Source organism: Rattus rattus, chromosome 5, assembly GCF_011064425.1.
Source record: "Rattus rattus isolate New Zealand chromosome 5, Rrattus_CSIRO_v1, whole genome shotgun sequence".
NCBI classification, from domain to species: domain Eukaryota; kingdom Metazoa; phylum Chordata; class Mammalia; order Rodentia; family Muridae; genus Rattus; species Rattus rattus.
The window spans coordinates 30,249,208-30,273,853 of NC_046158.1; the positions used below are offsets into that span (position 1 = coordinate 30,249,208).

At 45.1% G+C, this 24,646-nt stretch overlaps 1 protein-coding gene across 3 annotated transcripts in view; it reads right to left on the reverse strand.

Moving 5' to 3' along the window:
- The window catches only part of Cacnb4 (calcium voltage-gated channel auxiliary subunit beta 4), a 246,132-nt gene that overhangs the window by 40,638 nt on the left and 180,848 nt on the right, over nt 1–24,646 (reverse strand). For 2 of the 3 annotated variants that reach the window (XM_032903284.1, XM_032903285.1), the window contains exons 3-4: nt 6,304–6,423; nt 3,569–3,691 (exon numbers count right to left, since the gene is read on the reverse strand). In XM_032903284.1, the coding sequence (XP_032759175.1) occupies nt 3,569–3,691; nt 6,304–6,423 (243 nt within the window). Of the gene's footprint in view, nt 1–3,568; nt 3,692–6,303; nt 6,424–24,646 lie in introns of those variants that run through there. The other variant, XM_032903286.1, reaches the window with a different exon arrangement.

The following is a 24,646-nucleotide window of genomic DNA, read 5'->3' on the forward strand; positions in this document are numbered from 1 at the left end:
GTGCATGTTTGGGTGTGTGTGTGTGTATCTGTGTGTATGTGTGTCTGTGTATGTGTGTGGCTCTGTATGTGTATGTGTGTATATGTGTGTGTGTGTGTGTGTCTCTGTGTGTATCTGTGTGTGTATGCTTTTCTGTGTGTGTATGTATATGTATGTGTGTGCATAGTGTGTATGTGTGTGCATATGTGTATATGATGTGTGTGTTTGTGTATGTGTGCATGTCTGTGTATGTGTGTGTTTGTGTATGTGTGCATGTCTGTGTATGTGTGTGTTTGTGTATGAGATGTATGTCTGTATATGTGTGTTTGTGTATGTGTGCATGTCTGCATATGTGTGTGTTTGAATATATAGCAACTGTAGTTGTAGGTCTGAGTTGCTTAGCTCAGAAGAGAGTGGAATTTGCATATCTCCAGGACTGACACTGTGAGATGGAAGCCTGGAAGATTCATTGAGTCATCACTGCCTGGAATTCTGAGTAACTTGAATAATTCTAAGCAACAATCTCACATTGAAATGACAGTGACATGGCAGGCCTCAGCTCTTCCAGCTCAGAGCTCCTGCTTCGTGCCAATCATGAGTCTGGGTTGGAAGGCGCGTGAGCTGATGGGATAGGGAGCTTTGAACAATCTGGGTCTTAGTTTCCTGACTTTAGTTCAGGGTGACACGCCTGAAATAACAGGCCTGTTTACTTGGTAATTAAGGAAAGGCAAGTGCTCCCTTTTGAAATCTTTGGTGCAAAAGTTCTGCAGTTTACATTTTCCTGTGGCAGGGATAACACAGACCATGAGTCAGAGTTTCCTAGGGCTTAAGTTATTTCCTGAAATTAAGTCAGCCCACCAGGATACTAATTTGTTAAGTGGTACCCCAGTGACCTTAAGGGGCTGCCTAAGATGGCTAATGCTAGTTCCCAAAGTGGTTTCCTGTAGTTCTAGGAAACAGCTAAAGAACACTGAGCCTCCTACTCAAAGTGACTGAGAGTCCTCTGGCCCCCGGGGAGCAGGGCACTGTGCAGAGTCTGAAGCTTAAGGCCCTCTCTGTTTGGCTTTGGAACTGACCCCGCTGTGGCTATTCTTGACCTTAAAGCTGAGAAAGCACTTAGAACAGTGCTTGAGAGACGCCTGGACGGGAAGCAATCAGCCTGCTACAGGAGCATGCCCATCTGGTTTGCTGGTGTCCCAGAGGCTGAGCCAGCTTTCTGGAAAGGCCCCTTTGAACTCTTCCAGTCTTCTCCATCTTGATTTCCCTAAAGTGATTAGCATGTACCCTTTCTAAGACGTCTTCTTATCTGATCTGCAAGAGCTGAAAACGGTGGCTCGGATCCATCTACAATTACTAGCTCAGAAACTAGAAAAGGAAAAGGAGCTGTCAGACTGAAGGAAAATCCCTTGATCAACAGCTCACAACAGCTCACAACAACAGCTCACAACAACAGCTCACACACCCAAACGCTACCAGCGAGGCACATCAAAGTACTGTCAGAGCAGCTCAAAGGTGCCACACACAAAGTGCCTCTGTGCAGATGCAAAGATCAGTCACCCCAACTTGGCCAGCACAGGCTTCATAGATGTTTTAAAATGTCATACCCTACCTCAGAAAACTTTATCATTTTAATTTTAAAGAGCCCAAAGTGTTAACTATTCTGTTGTTTCACTGTGACCCATTACATGTAACAGGTATCAAATGGTCACATAAATATGTCCAATTAAAAGAAGTATTAATAAAAACTAGAATACTAGTACAATGTAAAAAGCAATAAAATATGGCAAGGTTGGAATGTCAGTGTCATGTGTGGAAGGCTGTCCCTTGCTCTTTAAGTTTGCGTCACCTTTGAAAGGACAAATGATGGCAACTCATAAATATGGCTTACTTGCTTTTGGTGAAAATAATGAGAGAGATTCAACCAGTCAGATGCTGAGGGCCGTGGTCCCAGACACGTGTTCAAATGTAAATTCATGGCCATGCACTACAATAACATCTGGTCCCCTCTCTGCTTTCTCTCTTTCAAAAGCTGAATTTAGAGGCTGCTGCAACTTCAATGGGCTGGCCACCATCCCTTTATTCCTCCCTCCTTTGCTTTTTCTACTACACGTAGCAGAGTGGGACCCCCAAATTCCTTCTATCTTCTCCTTCACTCTCCCTCTAAGCAGCCCTATGCAATTCCCCCTTGCCCACCACAGCTCCTGTTCCCACACACAAGGCTGATCACATCTCTGCTTTATTCTAAACTCCTTTGCAGCCCACTGTCTGGTGATACGCAGCAGTCTTCTTTCCCTCGTGCAAGATGTTCCCTTAGGGCTGGGGCTAACAGCTCAGCAATAGTGTCTGTCTGGTACGCATGTGGCCCTGAATTCAACCTGAGCACAGCCAAGAGAAAGGCTCTATCTCTCGAATCGTAGACATGGCCTCTTCTGTTTTACTTCTTCCTACTGTTCTCTGGCCATACCATGGTGCTTTCAGTTGTCCCTCCCTGATGTCTCTCTGTGTCCAGTTCTGACGCTTCCTCCATACCGAGGTCACCTTCTCTTTCTGTGAACCTCCAGGACGTGAGTCCAGGTTTTTGCTTTTCTACATACAGAAATCATGAATGCTATTCACCCTGCCTTCAGGCTCAAAGTACCTTTCCCATAAGGACCATCAGTGGTCCTTATGTCGCATCCCCCAACGCTTAGCACGATGACAAAGCAGAACTACACTGTGCCTCAGCTGCACACAGAACCCAAGCTTTGGTTGTATTATCTTACTGCTCTACCTTTCCACATGAGAAGCCCCAAGTCCTCTTCACATTGCTCAACCCCTCCAGCTGTTTGCTTCCCAGAGTCCTCTGCCCTTTCTTTGCTTTAACTATTTCAGAGCCGCCGTGTGGTGTCTTCAATGACAATAGCCTTCTGTAAAAAGTCCCTCCTGGATACTGCTGCTACCAAACTCATGCTACCCTAAGATAGATCTATAGAGTCATGGCTCTCTAGTCTCCACTAGACCTTGGGTTTGGTTCCCAATGTGTGTGTTGAGAGAGAGAGAGACAGAGAGACAGAGAGAGAGAGAGACAGAGAGAGAGAGACAGATAAGAGAGACATAGAGAGAAAGAGACAGAGAGATAGGAGAGAGAGAGACAGAGAGATAGATAAGAGAGATAGATAAGAGAGACATAGAGAGAAAGAGACAGAGAGATAGGAGAGAGATAGAGAGAGACAGAGAGATAGATAAGAGAGACAGAAAGATAGATATGAGAGACAGAGACATAGAAAGAGACAGAGATATAGGAGAGAGAGAGAGAGAGAGAGAGAGAGAGAGAGAGAGAGAGAGAGAGAGCATGTGTGTGGTGCAAAATCCAAAATCCATACTATCACTCTGAATGTTGAGTGCTGCTGTACTGTTGGAAGCACGAGGCGATGCGGGCGATGAGCTCAGCCTCTAAATCTCAGTGAGATGGAAGGATGTGGAGGCCCAGGGCATTCACTGAGGCTCCACACTCAGCTGTTTGGGTGGCCGCTCCTGTGGGTTTGGCACAGGCTGACTCCCAGCTCTGGCTCTTTGGCAGGTGAAGAGGCGCAGCGTGTCCTACATTTACCTCTTTAATGTGAAGAAAGTCCTTGGCGTCAAAGGAGATGGCTGTGCTGGGAACGGGCACATCCTCATCCAGGGCACCACAGTAGCTCACGTTCGTTTTCACCGCAAAGGCTACAGGTTTGGACTGGAGACAGAAGTGCAGAATGAGGAGGGAGGAACAGAGGAGGAGAGAGAAGCGTTTTTTTTTTTTTCCTATCGAAACGTGTCATAGGATGAATGATGGTTCCAGGCAACAAGGAAATCACTTTCCAGAGAGAGCTCTCCTCTGGGTTTTACAGTTGCTGGCCACATCCAGAGATCTGCAGAGATGACTCCGCGAGTGACTCACTCCTCTCAGCCTAGCCATTTTCTTTCTGCAGTAATCTCAGTATCCTCGATAAAGAACCAGCCCCAAAGGGACTGGGGAGGGATGCACAGCGGTGGGGCGGTCAGCTCTCTCTCTCTCCACTCCTACAAGCTGTTTATGTACTTTAACCTGTCCCAGACACTCTCCCAACTGTGGGACACGGGACAGGTAGACTGGGGCGAGCGAGGGAAGAGCTAGGAAGGCAGATCTGTTGTTGAAGTATCTGCTGTATGAGAATGAGGAACTGTCCCACTATCTGTGACAAAAGGAGGAATACATCTTTAATTCCAGTTCTGGGGAGGCAGTGGCAGGGGGATTTCTAGCACTTGCTGGCCCAAGCCAGTCCAGACAAATGGTGAACTCCAAGTTCAGTAATAGACCTGTCTCAAATATTAAGGTGGAGGGTGATTAGGAAAACACATTAACCTCTGACCCCTCCACACACATGCACACAAATATGCATACGTGTACTCATAGGAACACACACACACACACACACACACACACACACACACAAGGAAAACATGCTAGGAAATGTAACACTGGGCATTATAAACTTGAGTGGGTAGAAGACCAAGTGTTTTGAAAGGGCCTCAGATCTGAAAACCTGAGATCTTTTGTGGATAAACATCTTGTCGTGCCAGGGGAAAGGGGCCAATGGGGTTTAAACCTAAGGATCAGGCTCTTCCCCTGGTATCTTCTTCCTAGGTTCGAACAATTGGTTCTAAACTTGAGTCTGAACTCCTGCTGGCACTGCGGTCCTGAGCAGGTGCAGCCTGTTGGGGCTAAGCCAGCCACCAGTCGAGGCTATGGCCCTGCCACCACCGTTTAGGTGACCACACAGCAATGAAACAGATGGTGAAGTCCATTTTCAAAACAAGAACTAGCAACAAGGTCTCCGAGCTTCTGGGCAGTTTTGCTATGGGTTTAGTTATTTGCTTTGGGAATATCAACAGTTGAGGTAGGACCTAAATTAGGACGTCTTGGTTCCCTCCCAGGCCCCCTGCAGATGCCCTCCTATCGGAGAGCACAGACGCAGATTGTGTGGACATCAACCCTCGTTCATTTGTATCATTCTTCCCTTGCTTCAATCTCTAAAGCATTTCATCATTAACCAGAAAAGGAAGGAAATTAACTTTTTCTGGGCTTGAATCTAAAATTCAGAAAGGTACCTGCCACTGGAGTTGACTGTGGAAGCAAGCAGACAGGCTAGCCATAAACCCTGTCTCCTATGTTGTTGTTGTGCATAAAAATCAATTTGCCAAAAGGGTCTATGCTTTGAAAAATAAGATAGAAAGATACAGGAGGGATGGGAGAGTTCTAGTAGCTCTCCTGGTCCTAAATTTCAACTGTGCAATTGGTTTCCTGCTGCATCCTGTGTCTTCTGGAAGAAGAGGATCTAAAACCTGTATTGGCTAGTGATGGCTTCTGTCACTCACTTTTGCTGCTCTTGTTTGAGCTGTTCAAAGGGCCTAACCAGGTCTGATGGTTCTCGTCTGCAGCCCAGCTATTAAGTCCACAAGTTCAAGACCAGAATGGGCAGTGTAGTGACCCCTTCTCAAACAAACAAGCAGACAAAATAACGTTCTGAATGCATACTGAATTTGAGGTGGGAATCTAAAATCTAGAAACCACAGAACAGAAGAAGCAGTGAAGTGATCCACAGCACCGTGGTGCCTGCTTGGTGTTTAACAAAGGCTGGGCGGTGATGGGGAGGGGTCAAGAACAGAGGACTCGGGCTATCGCTCAGAAGGTTCTCTGCCAATACGTCGTGAGGTAGTTTGATATTGCCACACTGCTAGGTTGGGAAAGGACCAATAATTGGCACTAAGAGAAAAAGGCAAAGGTTCACAGGAAATGGACCCCTGTAGATACCACTAACTTCTATGAGGGACATAAAACAGAGAACCTTGCAATCTGGAGCCTTAGCAGGATGGCTGGAAAATGAGTACTCCAGAGAGACACATGCTGGCTAGTCGTACATCAACTTGACTTTCGAAAAGGGGGAATGTCCACCTCAAACATGCACCTACCAAACTAGCCTGTAGGCAAGTGTGTGGAGCACTTTCCTGGCTAATGGTTGATGTAGAAGTGCTCAGTCCACTGTGGGCGGTCTCACCCTTAGGCATGTGGCCCTGAGTGGTATCAGAAAGTAGGCTAAGCAAGCCATAGAGAGCTAGCCCAATAAGCAGTTTATCCATAACTTCTACTTCAGTTCCTGCCTCCAGGTCCCTGTACTGCTGGAGTGTCTGCTCTGATTTCTGTCAGTGATGGAGTTGCTTTTGGTCAGTGTCTGATCAGGAACCCTAAGACGGGCGTGAGGCGGGACTGCTGAGCACAGATGTTGAGCCACGTGACAGCTCTCGATGAAAGAAAAGGAAGAAAGTCACCTTCGCTCTCTCAAGCTGGATAGCTGCTTGCTGTTCTCTCTCTTGCCGAATCGCTTCCCGGTCCTCTTCCAAAGAGACATCGGAGTCCGATGGCCTGCTTGTATAGGAATCTGCTGACCCCTGGGGAAAGAATGCAGAAGGCTTAAGTGAGGTGACATGAAGCTTCTTGCACTGTCACGGTCATGGTAGAATCCTGGGTTAGTTCCATTCATTGGCATTGGATTCATTGTGCACATAACTGGCTTACTGCAGATACAGTCAGGCATCTGTGTTATGTAGAAGGCAGGGTGTCGTAAAGGATCATGTTTTGCCTGGCTTAGGATTAGGGAGCAAACCGCAGTAAGAACATGACATTCAGCCCTTACTCTTGTTTGGTGCTAGCTAGATATGAAGCTGATAATCGCTCATGAACTGAAGTTGTCTCCCACTGTCACTTGCACGTCCTCGTCCTGTAAGTGACAAGGGAAACTCAGGCTGATTACGAGGGCTAAATCCTACCTGGGTCTTGGTTATCATCAGTTTGCCTGGATTGCGACAAAGCCAAACGGCGTGCTACATCAGTAAAACGATGTTCTGGTTTCAATGTCCACACCACTTCATACTCTGTCATCATCAAAACTTCAGCCATTGCCCCAGAGCAGCCCGTTTGTGGGGTTAATGTTTACAGTGACGAGAAAAACAAACTTGATAGTGAAAACAGGGACATTCACAACTGAAGTCCATGCCCAGAGGGCACTCTGATCAGCAGCAGCACCATGTCAGTCGGACATCCCCGAAGGACTGGGGAATGCCCAGTGTCACTCAGTGCTCATGCTAGAAGGACAGATGAAAGCTGGAGGTTCTTTTCTACCTCACCCTGCGAAACCAAACCAAACCAACCAAACAGCCAACCAATCAAACGACAATCACCTGCACATGCGCACACTCAGCCCAACTCTGAAGGCTTGCCTCTAGCTCCGAGAGGAACAGTAACCCTTTGCCTCGAGCTGGCATTAGGAGCTGGTATTTGCATAGATGATGACATTTGCACAGCAGAGGTACTGAGAGAGCCTCTGTTTGTTTGCCGTGTTTGATGAAGCATATACTCAGATAGTCTTGGAGAACAGAGATCCAGCCACTCAGCGGAGAACTTGCTGTCACTGCACACATGCAAAACCAAAAGAAAATTAAGACAAGAGCCAGGATTAGTGGTATAGGCTGTAATCCCAGCTCCTCAGGGTCGACCTAGGCTATACTGTCTGTGTGTGTGTGCGTGCGTGCGTGCGTGCGTGCGTGTGTGCGTGTGTGTATGTATGTCTCACACACATATACACAAAGATAGAGAGCGAGAGACTTTAAGAAGTGGTAGATTGGGTGAGTGAGATGGTTCAGTGGATAAGGCACTTGCTACCAAGCCTGACAATCTGAGTTCAAGCCCCAGAACCCACATGAAGGAAGAGAATCAACTCCAGTAAGTTATCGTCTGACCTCTACACACATGCGCTGGTATGAGCCCTGCCCAGAAAATAAACAAAATAGCTTTTGTTTGGTTGGGGTTCTGGTTGTTGTTGTTGCTGCTGCTGCTGCTGTAGCCATTATTTGAAAGAAAGAAATGGTGAAGAGTTGACCACTACTCCTCTGAGACATGTTTTAAAACCTAAAGACCGCCATAGGACATTGCTGCCTGCCTGCAGGGGCAGCTGGCATCACTGTTTCAGCCCGTCAGGAAACCCTGGCACACACTTCCTGGCTTCCTACAATAGTGACTTGTAGCTAGAGGTTCTTTTAGGGAGTCTAGTGAGCCCTGGTTCCACATGCTGCCTCCATACTGTACTTCCCAGCTCCCATATGACTATGAACTAGCCCCTCCTCTGGAAAAGGACATTCCATCTATTTCATAGCATCAAATGTAGAAAGACACACTGGGGTAGCCACCCTCACTTAGTGCTGGATATCACAAGGGTGTGGGGCTAGATGACTGAAACTCTTCATTCACCAGACTCAGTCGATTCATAGCCCCCATTTAGCTGTGCTTAGCATCAAAATGTTACAAGTCCTGCCACATAGAGAAAACATAATAAATTGGCTTTCTTGTTTCCATTTACCGGTGCTGTCCCAGGCCTACATTAATTTTTAAAAAGAGTTGTTATAATAATTTTTCAACTCACATACATGTAAAATAGTTTGTGGGAAATGCGGCCATCTTCCTTATTGTACGCATCCTGCAGCAGATGCGCTATGATAAACACAACGTGTCCAAATCCATGGGCTCACACAGTAATTAAATTCCTCAGTGAAAAATCCACTGGGGAAAATTATGGAGCCACAAAAGGGATAGAGTGACTTTCAGCCATTGTCTAAAAAGAGGGCTTCCTTGAAATCCTTCAAAACAGAGTTCTCTTGAAATACATCTTTCCAAATTTAGGTATACCTTCATAAAAACCAGACTGAGAAAGAGGGAAAGAAAGGAAACATACTTCTGACATGGACGAAGACAGTCTGTAGTCAGTCTTAGTTTATCCCTTGCTGGAGGAGAGCCGTCCTAAGGCACTGTGTTGCATGGGCTGCCCTGGACATGCGAACCACGAAGTAACTAGGAAGGCTACCTCAAAGGGGGTACCCTCTGTGCTTGGGGATCGTGTGCTGGTGATGGCTGGTGTCTGTGGGTCCCAGGATAGCGGGTTGCCCACTGGAGCAGAGGTGAAGACAATCTCATCGCCAGGAGACTTTTCTGTCCTGAAGCTACCTTAATGGCTCTTGACTCCTGGCATTGTCACTTCTGAGCATAGTAAAGCAACTCAGGGACTCCCGTTCACATTCGCAAGTGTGGACAGGATCGTAAACATTCCGGGATGAGTTGATAAGTCCCACATTGCCAAATCTAGCAGGTTCTGCTTGCTTCTGTGTTGCTGATACCACTGTAATGCCGTAAGCACTCAGATACCCATGCCCATAGCCACTGTTTCATCTCCATTCATTCTGGACTTGGTCCAGAGTCACAGTTTGAACAGGAAAACAATCTCCAAGTTGGGGAGACAGCAGAAATCCCACACTAAAAGCCTAGATGTGGCTGAGGGGCATGTTTGGTTGGCTGGGTATTGACTTGGTTTCTTTTGTGATTATTATTTATTTTTAAATTTTATTTAAACTGGTTGAAAAAGTATAAACATGTACTAGGAAGGAAGAAAAGATGGAGGGAGGGAGGAAGAAGCGGGGGCTAGAAGAGGAGTTCGAAAAACCATCAGGGACTTAATAGGTTGGGGACGTAGGGAGGATTACTCGGAGGTCTGACTATTTAAATAATAAGAAAAACAGCAAAAGGAAATAGTAGCTATACTAGGACAGGGCTGAAGATGTATGATGCATAATTAACCCCCACCATATGGTGGCACGCACCTGTAATTCCACCACATGAAAGGCCGAAGCAGGAAAGCTAGCACATCGAAGCCAGTCTGTAACCGCATAGCACATTCCAGGCTGCTTTGAGCTACACTATCAGACCTTGTCCACTCCGAAATAAATCCCCCCCCCCAAAAAATCACTTTATAAAAATGGGTGAGAAATTATCCATGCAATTTTTCAAGTGATCTAAAATGGGGCTACATGTCAAATGAGCTATTTTACATGCGTAAACAGGTTGAAAATTGATCGTCTTAACTCTCTTTTTAACGCCAATATAGACATGTGCCAGCAATGGCAAATGGAAGGGGAAAGCTAATTTATTGCCTTGCTGTGTGGTAGGTCTTAGTGACTAGTCCCTCAAAAGTTCATAAGCAGACATACTGCACTCTAGGCTTCACCTTAGAGGAACAGTTCTCAAACTGGGAGTCACAAACCCTTCGGTGGCTCAAACAATCCTTTCACAGTGGTCAATGTCAGATACCCTACCTTTCAGATGTTTACATTAGGATTCATAACAGTAGCAAAATGACAATTATAAAGTAGCAACGAAGTGATTTTATGGTTAGGGGTCACCACAACATGAGGAACTGTATTAAAGGGTGGGAACATTAGGAAGGTTGAGAACCACTCACTGCCTTAGAGCTTCCATGGAACCAACCAGAGAAGCCGCAGGCTTGGAATGTCCAGTGAGGAGGGAGGGAGGGAGGGGAGGAAAAAAGAGAGAGAGTGAACAAGCCATTTAAAACATCACAAAAGCATACATCGTAACCAAGCACTGTGGTGTGTATGAGAAGCTGAGGCAGGAGGATCATTTCAGCCTAGTAGACCCAACCCAGCTTAGTCAATAAAGCAAGGTCCTATCTTAGGACAAATGAATAGTAAGTGAAGAAACAAAGTCTCATCTTCATGAACATCGGTAGAAAGAAACAAGCCTTTCTACCTCCATGAAGACCAAATTCTCTTTGTAAGAGTTATTCTGCCCTCACCCTTCTGGCAAACTTTTCTGTATACAGAATACAAGAGGTGGACAGAAACATTGAGAAAAATATTTTAAAAATGGATGAGGGATGATCTACGCAACTTATCACGTGACCCAAAATAGGGCTACGTCTCAAATGAGCTCTGTTGGAAATAGAAGTGTTTTCCCTGGGAGAAGGGAAGTGACCCATAGTCTAACAGCAGGAGGGCGGCGTCACTGAGAGGCTATGAAGTGTACACAGGCGAGCTGCCATGGCGGCCGGTACTGAGTATACCCATTTTCCTGCTTTGTTGGCTGCGGCTTTGGCAAACTGTTGGAGTTCATTTCCTTCTTTTGCAACAGGGAAAAATCACATTCAAGCCAGAGCTTCCTGGTGTCTGACTTGAGATGGAACATCGTATTTTTATCATTGTGGGGAAAATTCAGGAAGTGGAAACGATTAATCTTTGACTCCTTTAAGATCTGGTAACTTTTCCACAGTAACATTTTGATTGTCCAGAGTTCTAGGATATATTATTTCTTTCCTCTTCCTCCTCCTCCTCCTCCTCCTCTTCCTCCTCCTCCTCCTCCTCCCCCCTCTCCTCCTCCTCCTCCTCCTCCTCCTCCTCCTCCTTCTTCTCCCTCACTCAGCTTCCACCTTTTAAACAGTTTTAGGGAATGGGGAGAGGCCCAGTCAGTAAAATGTTTGTTGTTCAAACACGAGGACCTGAGTACAGATCCCTAGAAGCCATGTAAACCGCTGGGCTCCACAGCTCATGGTTGCTGTCCCAAAGCTGTGGCTGAGAGACAGAACGGTTCCCTGGAGCTCATTCTAGTTCAATGGCCAGAATGGCCAGCAACTTGGTGAGCTCAAGGTTTGGTTCAGTGAGAAAACCTGCCTTAAAAAAAATAATACATGAAGAGCCATAAAATAATACACACATCATCAACCTCTGGCCTTCGTGCTCTGTACACCCCATACATATGCACCTCCAAACATTCATGCATATGAATATGTATACATGCAAAGTAAAAAAATAACTACTTTATTGAGGTGTAATGTACACACCATAAAATCATACATTTTTTAAACCATTTAAAATTATCACTACTCTGTCTCTCTGTCTGCCTGCATGTCTGTCTGTCTGTCTCTCTCTCTCTCTCTCTCTCTCTCTCTGTGTGTGTGTGTGTGTGTGTGTCTATATGATATGGGAGTAGGTTGGGGTACATGTGTGATATGGCATACTGTGGAGGTCAAAGGAAGAAAATAACTTTATGGAATTGTGTCTTTTCTCCCACCTTTACATGGGTTTGGGGGATCAAATTTTGGGTTTTTACAAAACAAGTGCTTAACCAGATGAGTCATCTCACCAGCCCTGAATCCACACATTCCAATGACTTAGTGCACTTACAAATCAGCTTTCACCACATTCTAATCTTAGAACATTTCTACCACTTCAAAAGAAGCCCGGGTCCATTTCAGTCTCTCTCTGTTCTACCCCTAGGCGCAGAAACCCACTTACTTATTAATCCTCCTAAAGTGGAAATAAGCTTCCTTTTATGAACAACTTTGGTAGTTAGAATAGCTAACCCATATCATATTAAAGCAAGGAGAAGGGATAATCTACCAATGCTTGGCTGTAAAATGCTATGACAGGGTCTTGCTATTGTTGCCTGCAGGCTCTCACAGTTCTTCAGCTGCCCAATAACCAGGGCATCTGTCCATTCCTGGATACCAGTCATCTGCCTGATGCTATCAGGGCCTCAGTGTGAGAGAAGAGCCGTTAGAGTTTCCCATGTGTAACTGAGGGCTGTCATGTTGTGGGAAGCACAGGAAACACTCAAGATGGCACTCTTCTGTCTGGCATCAGACAAGTGAATCTCCAACTTAGTGAAAACTTAGCACTTTCCTAGCAGCCTTCGTACTATTAATAATGTCACGGAACATGGCTTTGAGTCTGTTCTCTCCACTGAGCTTGTGGTAACACTGCTATGTCCTTTTCTGTGCTGCAGAAGAAGTGCTCATGCCCTGGTGTCTTCCCTAGGTTTCCCAGGATAGGCGAGTGACTGAACCACTGCAAGACAAAGTATATAAAAGGCTTTGGGTAACCTCTTTCTTTGTAGGTCGCCTCCCTCTCTTTCTTGCTGATGCTCTTTTTTCTCTCTCATCTCCTTCCCAAATCTGGTCCCTGTGGATCCTTGTGGTGGCACCCAGGGTATCAGGGTCCCAGCTGTCATTAAGTCCCATGTCTGGTACAACAGGACCTCAACTTGATGAAAAGACACAAGCTGTTCCATCAAATCCATACACTCTGGTCCATGACTTTAGACTGTCAAGATTTCAGCTTGTGGCTTTCATTAGTCTCTATTTTAACGATAACTTAGCATCTGGACATAAGCAGATGAGTCTAAGATAACCATAGAAGTACCATGTGACTCTGGACAAAGCCCAGGGCCATGAGCATGTGTAGAAAGGTCCTCAACTTGTTCAGGTATGTACTCAATACTACGTTGCTCAAAGTAACCTGGGACTCATAATGCTCCTGCCTCAGCTTCTTCCTGTGACTACAGGCATGTGATATCAGACTTAGCTTGCTTTTTGGTGGGGAGAGACAAAGTCTTTCTATGTAGCCAAAATGTTGGTATGTTTCCCTAATTGTCTTCAAACTTGCAAACTTCTGACCCTCTCCCAAAGGTTGGGATTACAGGTATGAACCACACTAGTCAACAGGTTTTTATTTTTCCATTTAAGTGATAATTTTTCCTTCGATGTTCACACTACATCCTTTCATATTAGCCCTGATAATTACAATATAAATATACAGAAATTTGATATAAATACACACTCTAGAAAAATGAGTAAAATGCAATATTTATCTTAATTTTTATATTTGTAAAGTACATAGTAGTAAAATCTTTAATCATGGTCTTATGTAACTTATTTAAAAGAAAAAAATAATCAGTTATGAGGTTGGTTGACCTAGTTTGGTGATTGTTATAAATCCCTGATTTCAGATGATGTTCCTTTGAACTGACAGTTTGAAGAGACCATCGGGAGAGTGAAACACAAGAATCGGAACTATCACTGGTCCACGGAGAGCAATGACAGGCAGGTCAAAGGTGAGGGTGAGGGCACGCTCTGTGGCCTTCTCAGCATCTGGGAAAGGAGAAGCTGAGATATAAGCCAGCAGCTTTACAGGTTTAACCAGGCAGCTGGGAGCTTTTTACGCTGGCCTTGCTACCCTGAGCCCAGCCTAGACAATCAAGACGAATGTCTACCCTGCTTCAGTCACGAGGCTAGATTCTTACAGGTCAAAAGTTCCTCTCCAGACGCAATGAACAGAACCGGTTCCTCCTAAGATGGCTGCCAGAGTGACTACCAGATGACCTTTGGCTTCATTATAACTTCATCTATGTGCTAAGTGATAAACCCTCCAGTTCTGTGACAGCTGACAGTTGTCATGGAAGCCACTGGAAAGAACCACAAAAGGAAGGGAAAAGCACAGAAGCTAACCCCCCAACCCATCTATTCCCAGAAGTGACATGAATATTCCTCCCCCTTATTAGCTCATCTCCTGCCCACCCCACCCCTCACCCCCGCCTTTCTGTGTTAGCTACTTTCCTCAATGCTGAAACAAAATAACCCAGCGAAGGCAAACTAGAGCGAGACGGATGTACTATGATTTGTAGTTGAGCATGGTGGGCAAGACACGTGGTAGGAGTATGAGGCAGATGCTCACATCACACCCACAACCGTGGAGCACAGAGGGGTGACTGAGAGAGCTCAGGCCAGCTTTTCCTCTTGATTTAAGAGGAGACCGCAGCTGGAACCACAGCCTATGAATGGAATCACCCATATTTAGGGAGGGTCTTTTCACTTCCTTTAACCCGATCTAGAAACTTCCTTGCGGAAGTGGCCAAAGGTTTGTTTCCACAGTGACTCTAAATCTCACCGAGTTGACATCAAATCATTTGTGGCCTCGATTCTTTTCATCTCTTGTCTATAATTTCATGATCCACAGGGGTTGAAAAGCCAATTTGAGAAGATTATTTCACATTTCGCTTCTTGGTCAAGAATCGATGCCTCTTTCACAGCTCAGCTGGCTTCCTCTAGTTATTGGTTCCGCAACTCAAAGGGGGGAAAAACGATACAGTCTGAGGGCCAAAATGGTAACAGACGGAACCAACTCAACATAAAACTTGGGGAGAGAACAACAACAACAGAGTTGCTTTATATACACAAAATGGCTTTGATATTTAGTCAATGTGTGTGTGTGTGTGTGTGTGTGTGTGTGTGTGTGTGTGTGTTGCTTAATCAATCACTACAAGTGGAGGAAAAAAAGCCCCTCTGTGGTGCTGAAGTAAAACAAAAGTTGAAAGGCTCTGTACCTTCAACTTTGTCATTGTAGGATCGATGAGACTGAGATTGCCTGAGGAGTTAGGCTGTGCTGGGCAAAGAGAAAACTGCTACTAGAAGCAGCCTCAAGCCGCCACGTTAGCTACTGGATCAGCAGCCACACCATGATGCAGCTTGGTCCACTCCCCGACAGCTTGTGAACAGCTTATACCTGGGACACCAGTGAGGATCTGGCCTGTCTACCTGGCTGGTCCATGTGCTGGCCCCTAGAGGCATCAGCTCCATCATGAGGTCTTCATTCAAGGGTGGCATCTCAAGTACTGCTCGCCACGTTTCAGCAGAACCATCAGTGAGGTAACCCTGCCCCGCTGCCTCTCTAACAGCCAGGATAGAGACACGGTGACAATACCTTAGGACAGTCACCCTGTCTTCACAAAACAAGACTTTTCTCTGCCGGACAAAGCTGAAATGATGCACCTTTCTTTAAGAGAGAAGAAAGGACTTGAACCATAAACACGCCATTTCTGTAGCCTTCAGAAGTGATTGTCGAAAACCCTTCTTGAGACAATTCCCAGGACTGGCTTTTTCGGTAATCAAAATTTCCAGTGAAAAAAAATGTGCATATACAGCTAACATGGTTCATGAAGAACAGAGGCGTAGAGGCCCAGGACATGTAGCTCAGTGGATAGTGTGTGCTTGGCATTTCACAAGCTCTGGATTTTATCTCTAGCACCACCCCCTCTTCCAAAATCAGCCTGGAGGTGGCTGAAGGTCAATGGGGACAGACTCAAGCCTTCTCTCAGGCTAGGGAGGCATCCTGGGTTTAATGGTTTTCAGAGTTCCTAGCCCAAAGCTGCCCCTTATAGGTCAGATTGGTGCACAAAAGAGCAAAGAAGGTGGCTTCAAGGGAGAGAGGCCTTCCACGGAGTACTCAGTACTGTCTAGACTCCACCCAAGATGGCGGGGGTGTGTGGGAAAGAATAGTGAAAAGGAGCGTTTAACAGAAAATGCGAATTTTACCTGGAAAAATAAATACGCACAAGCTTCTCAGGGGGAAAAGGTGTTAAAAGAATAAGGAAGGGGGAAAAAAAACGCCTTACTAAACAGATATTAATATGCTAAAGATATAGAGACAAAAGTGATTGGCCCTGCCTGGCAGGGAGTGAGGAAGCAGCCCCGAATCCATTAATCAGTCCCTGTCTGGGAGAGTGTCACAGCAAGTGCTCCAAGCCGATGGTGAGAGAGGAGCTGTGCAGTAATTCCCTAGACAGCGGCAAACAAAACGACGAGAGACTCCCAAGTCACTTCTCATAGCCCGTTGCGGTTAAGCTGTGCCTGGTGCCACACCCCTGCAATCCCAGTAAGCAGGAGGTGGAGGCAGGAGGATTTCAAGTCTGAGGCTAGCCTGGAACACATGCCATGATCAACTTCCTCGGGTTAATTAATTAATTAATTAATTTAGAAGATATTTAAAGGCAACACATGCACCAACACACACACACACACACACACACACACACACACACACACACACAGAGAGAGAGAGAGAGAGAGAGAGAGAGAGAGAGAAACTATGACTAAAATATTTAAATAAAATACCCAAGTTTAAAGAACTCTTTAAGGTGATTGATAAATCTGATTATTAAAGAGTTAAATACATATCTTGGAATACATAATAATCAAAATTAAAACAACAAAAAGAAACTATTGTGACAAAACTAAACTGAGTTGATGTTTTTATATTCAGTGAGCTCTAACATACTAACACAAATGAAGGAACCACTTCTTCACTGTCCACAGGAGAAAGAGATAAAATAGGAAATGATACATAGTGATACAGTGTGGTGGAGAATGCAATGCCAATACTTGAAAAGCTGAGGCAGGAGGATTAGCATGGGTTTAAGGATGACATCGTGAGTCCAGGACAGAATGAATCTTGATTTAGAAAAAAGAAAGTTTAACTTCTTTTCTAAGTAATGGAAATTAAAATGTAATATTTCCATCTATTAGAGAATAAAATCCAACCCTTAGATAAATCCTGGGGAGGTGGTCCAGTGGATAAACACTTCCCATTGCAAGCGTGAGAATTGGAGTATGAATCCTAGAACTCACATGAGAGTCAGGCGGGCATGGTGACCTGACTGCAACCCCAGTGTCCTGGAGGCAGATGCAGGAGATTGCAAAGCAGGCTGGGTACCTATACTGGCTGATTCAGTGAGATCCAGGCTCAGTTAGAAACTGTATCTCAGTAAATAGAAGACAGTGATCAAGAAAGACACCAACTTCAACCTCTGTCTACATGATAGTGCACATGTGTCCATGCACTTGCATGCATGATGGGTATCGGTGCACACACACACACATACACACATACACACACACACACACACACACACACACACACACGGGGGTGGGGGAGGAGCACTGGCATAATTTAGAGGTAACTAGGCAAAAAAAACAAAACAAAACAAAACTATGGTAGTTTAGTTGAAGAAATGTACCCTAGAGAGGAGTGTCCCAGAGTCATGCATATAAATGGTAAATATGAAAATCCATTGCAATACTGTGTACAAGGACTGCTAAATTACATTTACAAGAAGTCAATCAGGTATGGTGGCATGAACCTATAATTCCAGCTACTCAGGAGCCTGAGGCAGGGGGATAACTTTGTCCCTGGGGATTCAGCCTGGACAACACAGTGAGATTTCATCTCAAAAAGTAAAACAAAATATGTAGGTCACGGACTTGGACCCAGCTCTTACACAAACAAAGCCCAACAGTCCAGACCATGTGAGGCTCCAGGCCATGGGGTAGAAACCAAGTTTCTTTATCAGGCTTCTGAGAAATAAGGAGAAAAAGATACCAAATCCCCAAACAGCCATTTGTAGCTGGTGTGATACCAAGTCCTCTGTGTCTAAACCTTTACAAGGAAAGGGATCTGAAAAGGCCTCATCCTTTTGTTCCTAGCTCCTGCTTCCTTCTGCATTCTGTGCCTAGGAAGTCTCCCACCTCTGTTCAGAACAACAGCACACTCGTTCTGTTCTAGAGAATGCAGTTTGCCCAATTCCAGAACTGGGAAAAAAAAAACAAAAACAAAAACAACCCATAGTAAAACCAATAAGCTGAATTCGTTACACTGTGTTTTTTGACAGAGGCAAACAATCACAAAGTCATTACATTGTGTTGTTTGACAGAGGCAATGGTTTATACATAGTAGATGCTTTCCACCAGTCTGCCTCATTTATGCTGTAGGGTAACAAGACAACTCGTAAGAAGCTCACGTACTGTGGAAAGGTGTCACTTCCTCGTTAAGGCTGTTTTATAGTATATATGGGGCCAGGAATGTGCTCTTAAAGAAAAGCACACAAGTGTGCCAATGTGTTCTCACCAAAGTACTTCATAGTAGTTGAAACTTATTACTCTCTAATGTCATTTAATACAGTGATAGGAATGGGGCGGGGGATGTACAGTAAGAGCTACAAACAGTATATTTGGGCTGGTGGCTCACCCCTCCATCTGAGCAGGCAGAGACTAGCCAGATCTATGCAGAAGGGGATTTCCCTCCCCCAATTTTAAGCTGGGCCTTCCCACATCATTCAAAGTAACTGGGACAACCTCCCACAGGGTAACCTGAGCTACGCAACCCCTCTTTGAGACAGTCTTCTCAAACCGTGTTAGGTTGACAAGTAAAACTGTCACTATTACATGGTGTTTCCTGCTCCTTCTTTTTTTCTACAGGGTCCAGACTAGGTGCCCCAGAACTCTGTACTAGTCAAGTCTTTGTGGGGAAGAAAATCCTTGCAAGAAGCCAACAGTCTTCTAAATTCTTAGAGCCTGTGGGTCTTAAATAAAAAGAGTACTACCTAAAACCTAATGTAGGTGTTTTAGGCACAAGTATTCTTTTTAAATTAAAATACAGCATTTCTGCGGCTGGGGATATGGCTGAGTGGTTAAGAGTATACACTGATCTTTCAGAGGACCCAGGTTCAATTCCTAGCACCTACCCGGTGGCTCACAACTATACCAGGGGATCTGATGCCCTCTCTTTATGAGCTTCATGGGCAACACCCACATGGAGTACATTGATAAAGACACATACACACAAAATAACAATAAGTAAAAAAATCTCAAAAAAATTAAAAAGTAGTCATTTGGAATACCTGGAGACACTCTCTGTGAAAGTTACCTGCCCTCCAGGTAACTGATACCCTTACCCCTGGTTTCTTTCATGGAAGACTGCAGCTTCGTGTCACGGCACTTCTCGCAGCATGGTGAACCTCCCGCAGCATTTTGTAACGTCTACTCGTCCTATCAGCAGCCGCCAATCGCATCAGAGGTTTGGAGGGACCCAGCCTACTGCATCCCTGGGTACTGGCTCTCCCTTTGTGGGCTTACACGGGAGGGAAGAAAAGCAAAGCTTGCTTTTCGGTCCTATCTGCTCGTCTGTGCTCTCTGCGAGTGCCCTCATTATGCCAACGGGAAAGAACTCATTCCTAGTTTAACCTTCAGAAGCAGGAAATGAGGCTTTGATGGGAATAAGGCTGTATTTTACAGACACTATCTAATTTAGCCACCATAGAAACTTGAGAGGTGGAGTTTATTATCTGCAATGAAGTAAACAAAGCTTAGAGACGCTAAGCAATATGCCCAAGGTCATGTAAACAACATAGAGTGGCCACCCCCCAGCTGACCCCCCACCCCCAATGTTCCTGCTAACTGCCCAGCTTGGTGAATTAGCAGGTCCCTGCGGTTAAAGGCAGTTTAACCCCACCCCATCCCCAGTCCTCTAGAATAAATTCTCAATCATTAAACACACTATGTTCCTTCGGCAAACCCCCATGCTCCTGCCCGAGTTACCCAGTGGCCCCTGGGGAGGCTAAGACACTATACTTCAGGCAACTGGATAATCTTTAAGGTCCACTCTTAACACTATTTCCAACTGACAGGAATCGTCTTACAGTACCCGGTGAGGAAGCACTCATTTGGGCTGATACCAAATCACATGCACTCAACCGATTTTGGTTCAGTTGCTTTGTTGCTTGTTTTTTGAGATGCGGTCTTCCTCTGTAAGCCAGAGTAGCTTGGGACTCAGTATGCTGGCCTCACACTTGTGGACTTCCCGCCTTAGCCTGTACAGTGGCAGGAAGTAAGGCACACATTCATGTCGGGGTCACGATCAAAGATTACTAAAGATAAGGATGTCACTACTAAACTTAATTGTTGGCCTTAGCTTTCATTTCCTATTCCAAAGTGAATAGGAAATAGTGGCCTACGTCTGAGGCAGGAGGATAGCAATTTCGAGCCTGTCTAGGATACAGAGTAAGTCTGAGGCCAGTCTGGGAAACTCAGTGAAACCCTGTGCTCCTCCCCAAAACAAAGATAGAGAGGGCTAAGGTTCTGAATCCATAGTAGAGGGCTTGAGTAGCTGTGTCCTTCAAAAGGTGGTCAGAGAGGAGACACCCCCCACCTTCTCTCTTATTAGAAATGTTTTTGGCCAAAATATGAAGTCATCGATTGAAATGAAGCTGGGACAGAAACCATGACCTGAATTTACTCTGATAATCTTTTCTTTTCCAAAAGGAGCCACAGGTGAGTGGGAACAGTAGGTCACGGGAGCATTTCAGCTGCAGCCTCGTTGGAGTTCTAGGGATACCAGTGATTGGATCTATGCTTTTGGGTACAATGCTCCCAGTTATATTCTAAAAATGGGCATTTTAATCTAATGTACAGAGCTGGAAGTCTGTTCAACTCGGTGCAGTGCAAACACACATCTCAGACGCACAGATAACCAGTGTTCTTTGTTTTTTAGGTGAGGTCAGTTCACTGTTCTGACTTTCTTCTAAAACATAAATAGAGGTGCAAGGCTTAAATTAATCAGAGTTAACAAGATCAAATGCTCGGACTTAGGTTGGGGGACAATAAGAGGAATTGGTTAAAATGAAATCTGGGGTTGGCGTCAGCCTTCTATGGCCACATTTTCTGTGGTCAGAATTGGGGAGGATAAGGACTGTGGGTACCAAAGGTTAGAAGGCATGTTTCTTGCCCTTAACCAATGTACAGTCAAGTGGAAGGTTCTGAGATGTGCTCATGAAACAAGGCAATTCAGTGCTGAAATAGGTATCAAAAGAAAAAAAAAAGAAAAAGAAAGGAAGGCAGGAAGGAAAGAAGAAAAAAGGAAAGAAAAGACAAGCAATCTAATAAATTGTAAGAAAGCAGGGTTTGGAGCCAAGGGTGACTTGTGCAGAAGACAGAGCCTGGTCGATACCTCGCTGTCTGCTGCAGTGTTTCAGGACAACGCTGTCAAATCAAGAGAAGTCAGGGGTGGGTTCACAGTGGCCTGGCTTCATGTGCTGGGGAAAGAGAAGCTCAGAGGTCCATGTTGAGAAGAGCAAAGTGTGAAGTAAAATAGCAGAGGAGAATAAATGCAAGTTGGCTGCAAGCCAGGAACGCCAGGAGAAGGCACGTGATGGCGGACAGGAGGGAGTAGGCAGTGGTACTGCCCCTGCGTTAACGGACGAGAATCTAAGGTTGCAGAGCAGGCACGAGAGAATGCTACACGGAGCGGGGAGACTTCAGTAGACTGTATCTGGAGGACTAATGGGACGCTGGCAGTGCAGAAAGAGGAGGAAGACAGAAACTTTTGCCAAAGGACATACGAACACGTGTGCAATCTACCCCCTGCCCAGTGTGTGCAAAGTGCTGGATTAGTTGACTACATATGACAAGATAAGAAAAATCCACTTTTTAAAATTGGGTCACTTGAACAAATTTTGGTGCTTTGTCTTAATTTTTTTTTTTTTTTTTTGTGAGCCAGGGTCTTTCTATATAGCCCAGTCAGGCTTTAAAATCACTATGTAGCCCAGGTTAGCCTGAATTGCAGTCATCCTGTGACAGCCTCCCAGGGACTGGGGGTACAGCGGTGAGCCACAGTTTTTAAGACTATTTTAAGTCCGTGGATAAACTGTTATTGATGTTTGACCTATCTTACACCGTTCAGCCAAGACACAGAGAAACATATGTCAGAGCTAACTCAAGAAATGCAGAGGTGGGGAAGGTTTAAAAATGTTGAATTTTTTATCTGACGAGTCCGCCCAATCATCACTTATTCACTTTGATATCTTGTGAACAGGCTTTTCAATTTAAGCCATGTGAATTCAAGACAACGCCAAGTAATATAAACAAGATTAACATGAGTAAAAAAATTCCTTCTTGCTTAAAAAAAATCCTGAAGGATTTTCAAAAGAATGTGACTTGAGTTTTGAAAATCGCTGTTGAAATGTGGCTTGATAGTTGTTGTTCCAGGAGTTATTTATATCCGGAGAGCATAAAAGTTGACAATGATGGACAAGCAAAATGTCTCTGTGTGTGGAGGCTGGAGTTGTATTGAGAATAAGAATTTGATACAGAAGCCTTTCCCATTTAAGCTGTCATTGTTCCCTCACATGATTCCAGGGAGCTTGGCTTTACTCAATAGTCTCTTGCTCTGTTTCAACTGCGGAACACGACGGAACCTTCTCCATCTAGCGTGAAATGCTGCAAAGATGCCGAGTGTGAAGGAAGAGGAGACACATACTTGCAGAATACACATGTGATTTAGCAGAAATGGTGTCAGGGAAGAGCCATCCTCCTGACTAAAGGAAACAGAGCTGAAGCCAGCAGTGCTCTCCTAGATGGACACCAGCACTTGTCTTTTAATGGAAAGTCAGCTTCAGTTCACCTCGGGACTCCACAGCCAAAACATCTCACACATGGTGGCGCTGGAGTGTGGCCACACGTGGAAGTCCCTGTGACTGTGCTCCTGAAGGCACAGGAGGCTGAGCCAGGAGAGGTGGCAGCATGAATCTGTAACTCCAGTGCTCAAGGGTCTGAGGCAAGAGGATCATGAGTTCAAGGATGGGTTGGCCATATATCAAGTGTGATGGTTTGCATATGCTTGGCCCAGGGAGTGGTACTACTAGAAGGTGTGGCCTTGTTGGAGGAAGTGTGCCATTGTGGGGGTGGACTTGGAGACCCTCCTCCTAGCTGCCTGAGGATATCCAGTCTGTTTCTGGCTTCCTTCTGATAAAGATGTAAAGCTCTCAGCTCCTCCTGCACCATGCCTACCTAGATGCTGCCATGCTCCCACCCTGATGATAATGGACTGAACCCCTGAACCTGTAAGCCAGCCCCAATTAAATGTGGTCCTTTATAAGAGTTGCCCTGGTCATGGTGTCTGTTCACAGCAGTAAAACCCTAAGACCAAGACCTATCTCAAAAACTAAAAACGAACAATAAGACAAACATGAAAGACTAATATCCAGTCAACCTGTACCCAGACTAAATAAAGACAACTCTTGGTAATATTAAAGCCCTGGGTTAGAGGTAACTAAAACTAAACAACCATTACCTTGGCGTATTGTATTTCTATAGAAAACAATACAATATTATTTATAGTTTGTTTTTCACCGAAGCCTGCGGGAAGCTCAGAGCTAAGTTCTAACTTTTCTCTTGATAAAGATCTTCCTTAACTTGTATTTTCTTTTTTAATATGATTTATTCATTTATTATTTTATGTGTGAATGGAATGGAGGCACGTGTATCACATGCATGCAAGAGTTCATGGAGGCCAGAAGAGGGCATTGGATCCGGGAACTGGAGTTACAGACGAGTGGGAGCTGACACCTGAGTGCTAGGAGCCAAACCTGAGTCCTCTGAAAGAGCAGTAAGAACAGCAAGTGCTCTCAAGGCCGAGCCATCTCCCCAGCCCCACGAGCTGTGCTGACCTGCACGTGTGCTGAATACCTGCTTACAGGCGGGGGAGGGGGGATCTTTTTCATCCTCGTATCCCCAAGGGGAGTTTGGTATACAGGAGGCAACAACGAACATTTGTAGAAATGAAGGAAAATGAAAAGAAAGTAGAAAGACATTTTTGCACTGCTCCAGGATTGCATAGCATCTCCCCGGCCACTAGGAGTTGCAGTCAATAGAGAGGGGTGCTTCTGTGCCATCTTCCAACTACACTGCTGCGCAAACTGACTAAATCTTGTGTTTCTCTGAGTTCCTCCGTTCTTGATTAATTGGGTAGTTAAGCACTTCTCGTTACATGTGCAGCTGGGAATTCCTCCAACTGCCATTAATTTTGCTAAAGATTCAAGTCGTCAGTATATTTTTTTTTTTCTGCTGAAATGGACCCACTGTTTCTCTTCAGCCGATCAAAACCAAGTATGGGCACCTCCCATTATAGAGCAAGAGCAGAATAACTTACAACGGCTGCCCCATTGGTTACCATCACCACAGACGCGAGTCTATCCTGGCTCCTCATCTGTTACAGTAACCAGACGAGGTTACTATACAAACTGAAATCTATCTTGCTCCGCAGCAGATGAGAACAGCTCACAATCACGAAGAGGATGATTGGGTTGGCACAGCCAAGTGTTTGTGAGCCTTAGGGAGACATTGTGCTCTCTTTAAGACTACTCACGTGTGCGTGTGTACATAAATGATCATGTGTAAAACTCGCGTAACAACAGAATGGTTACAGATATGTTTTACCATCTACCAGGGAGCTCTGAAACAGTCCACATGCAGACTGCAACAAAATAACTTGAGGGTCAAAATGCAAGGTAACACTTTTGTCTGGCTTCCAGGAAGACTTTAGTTTTGTAGAA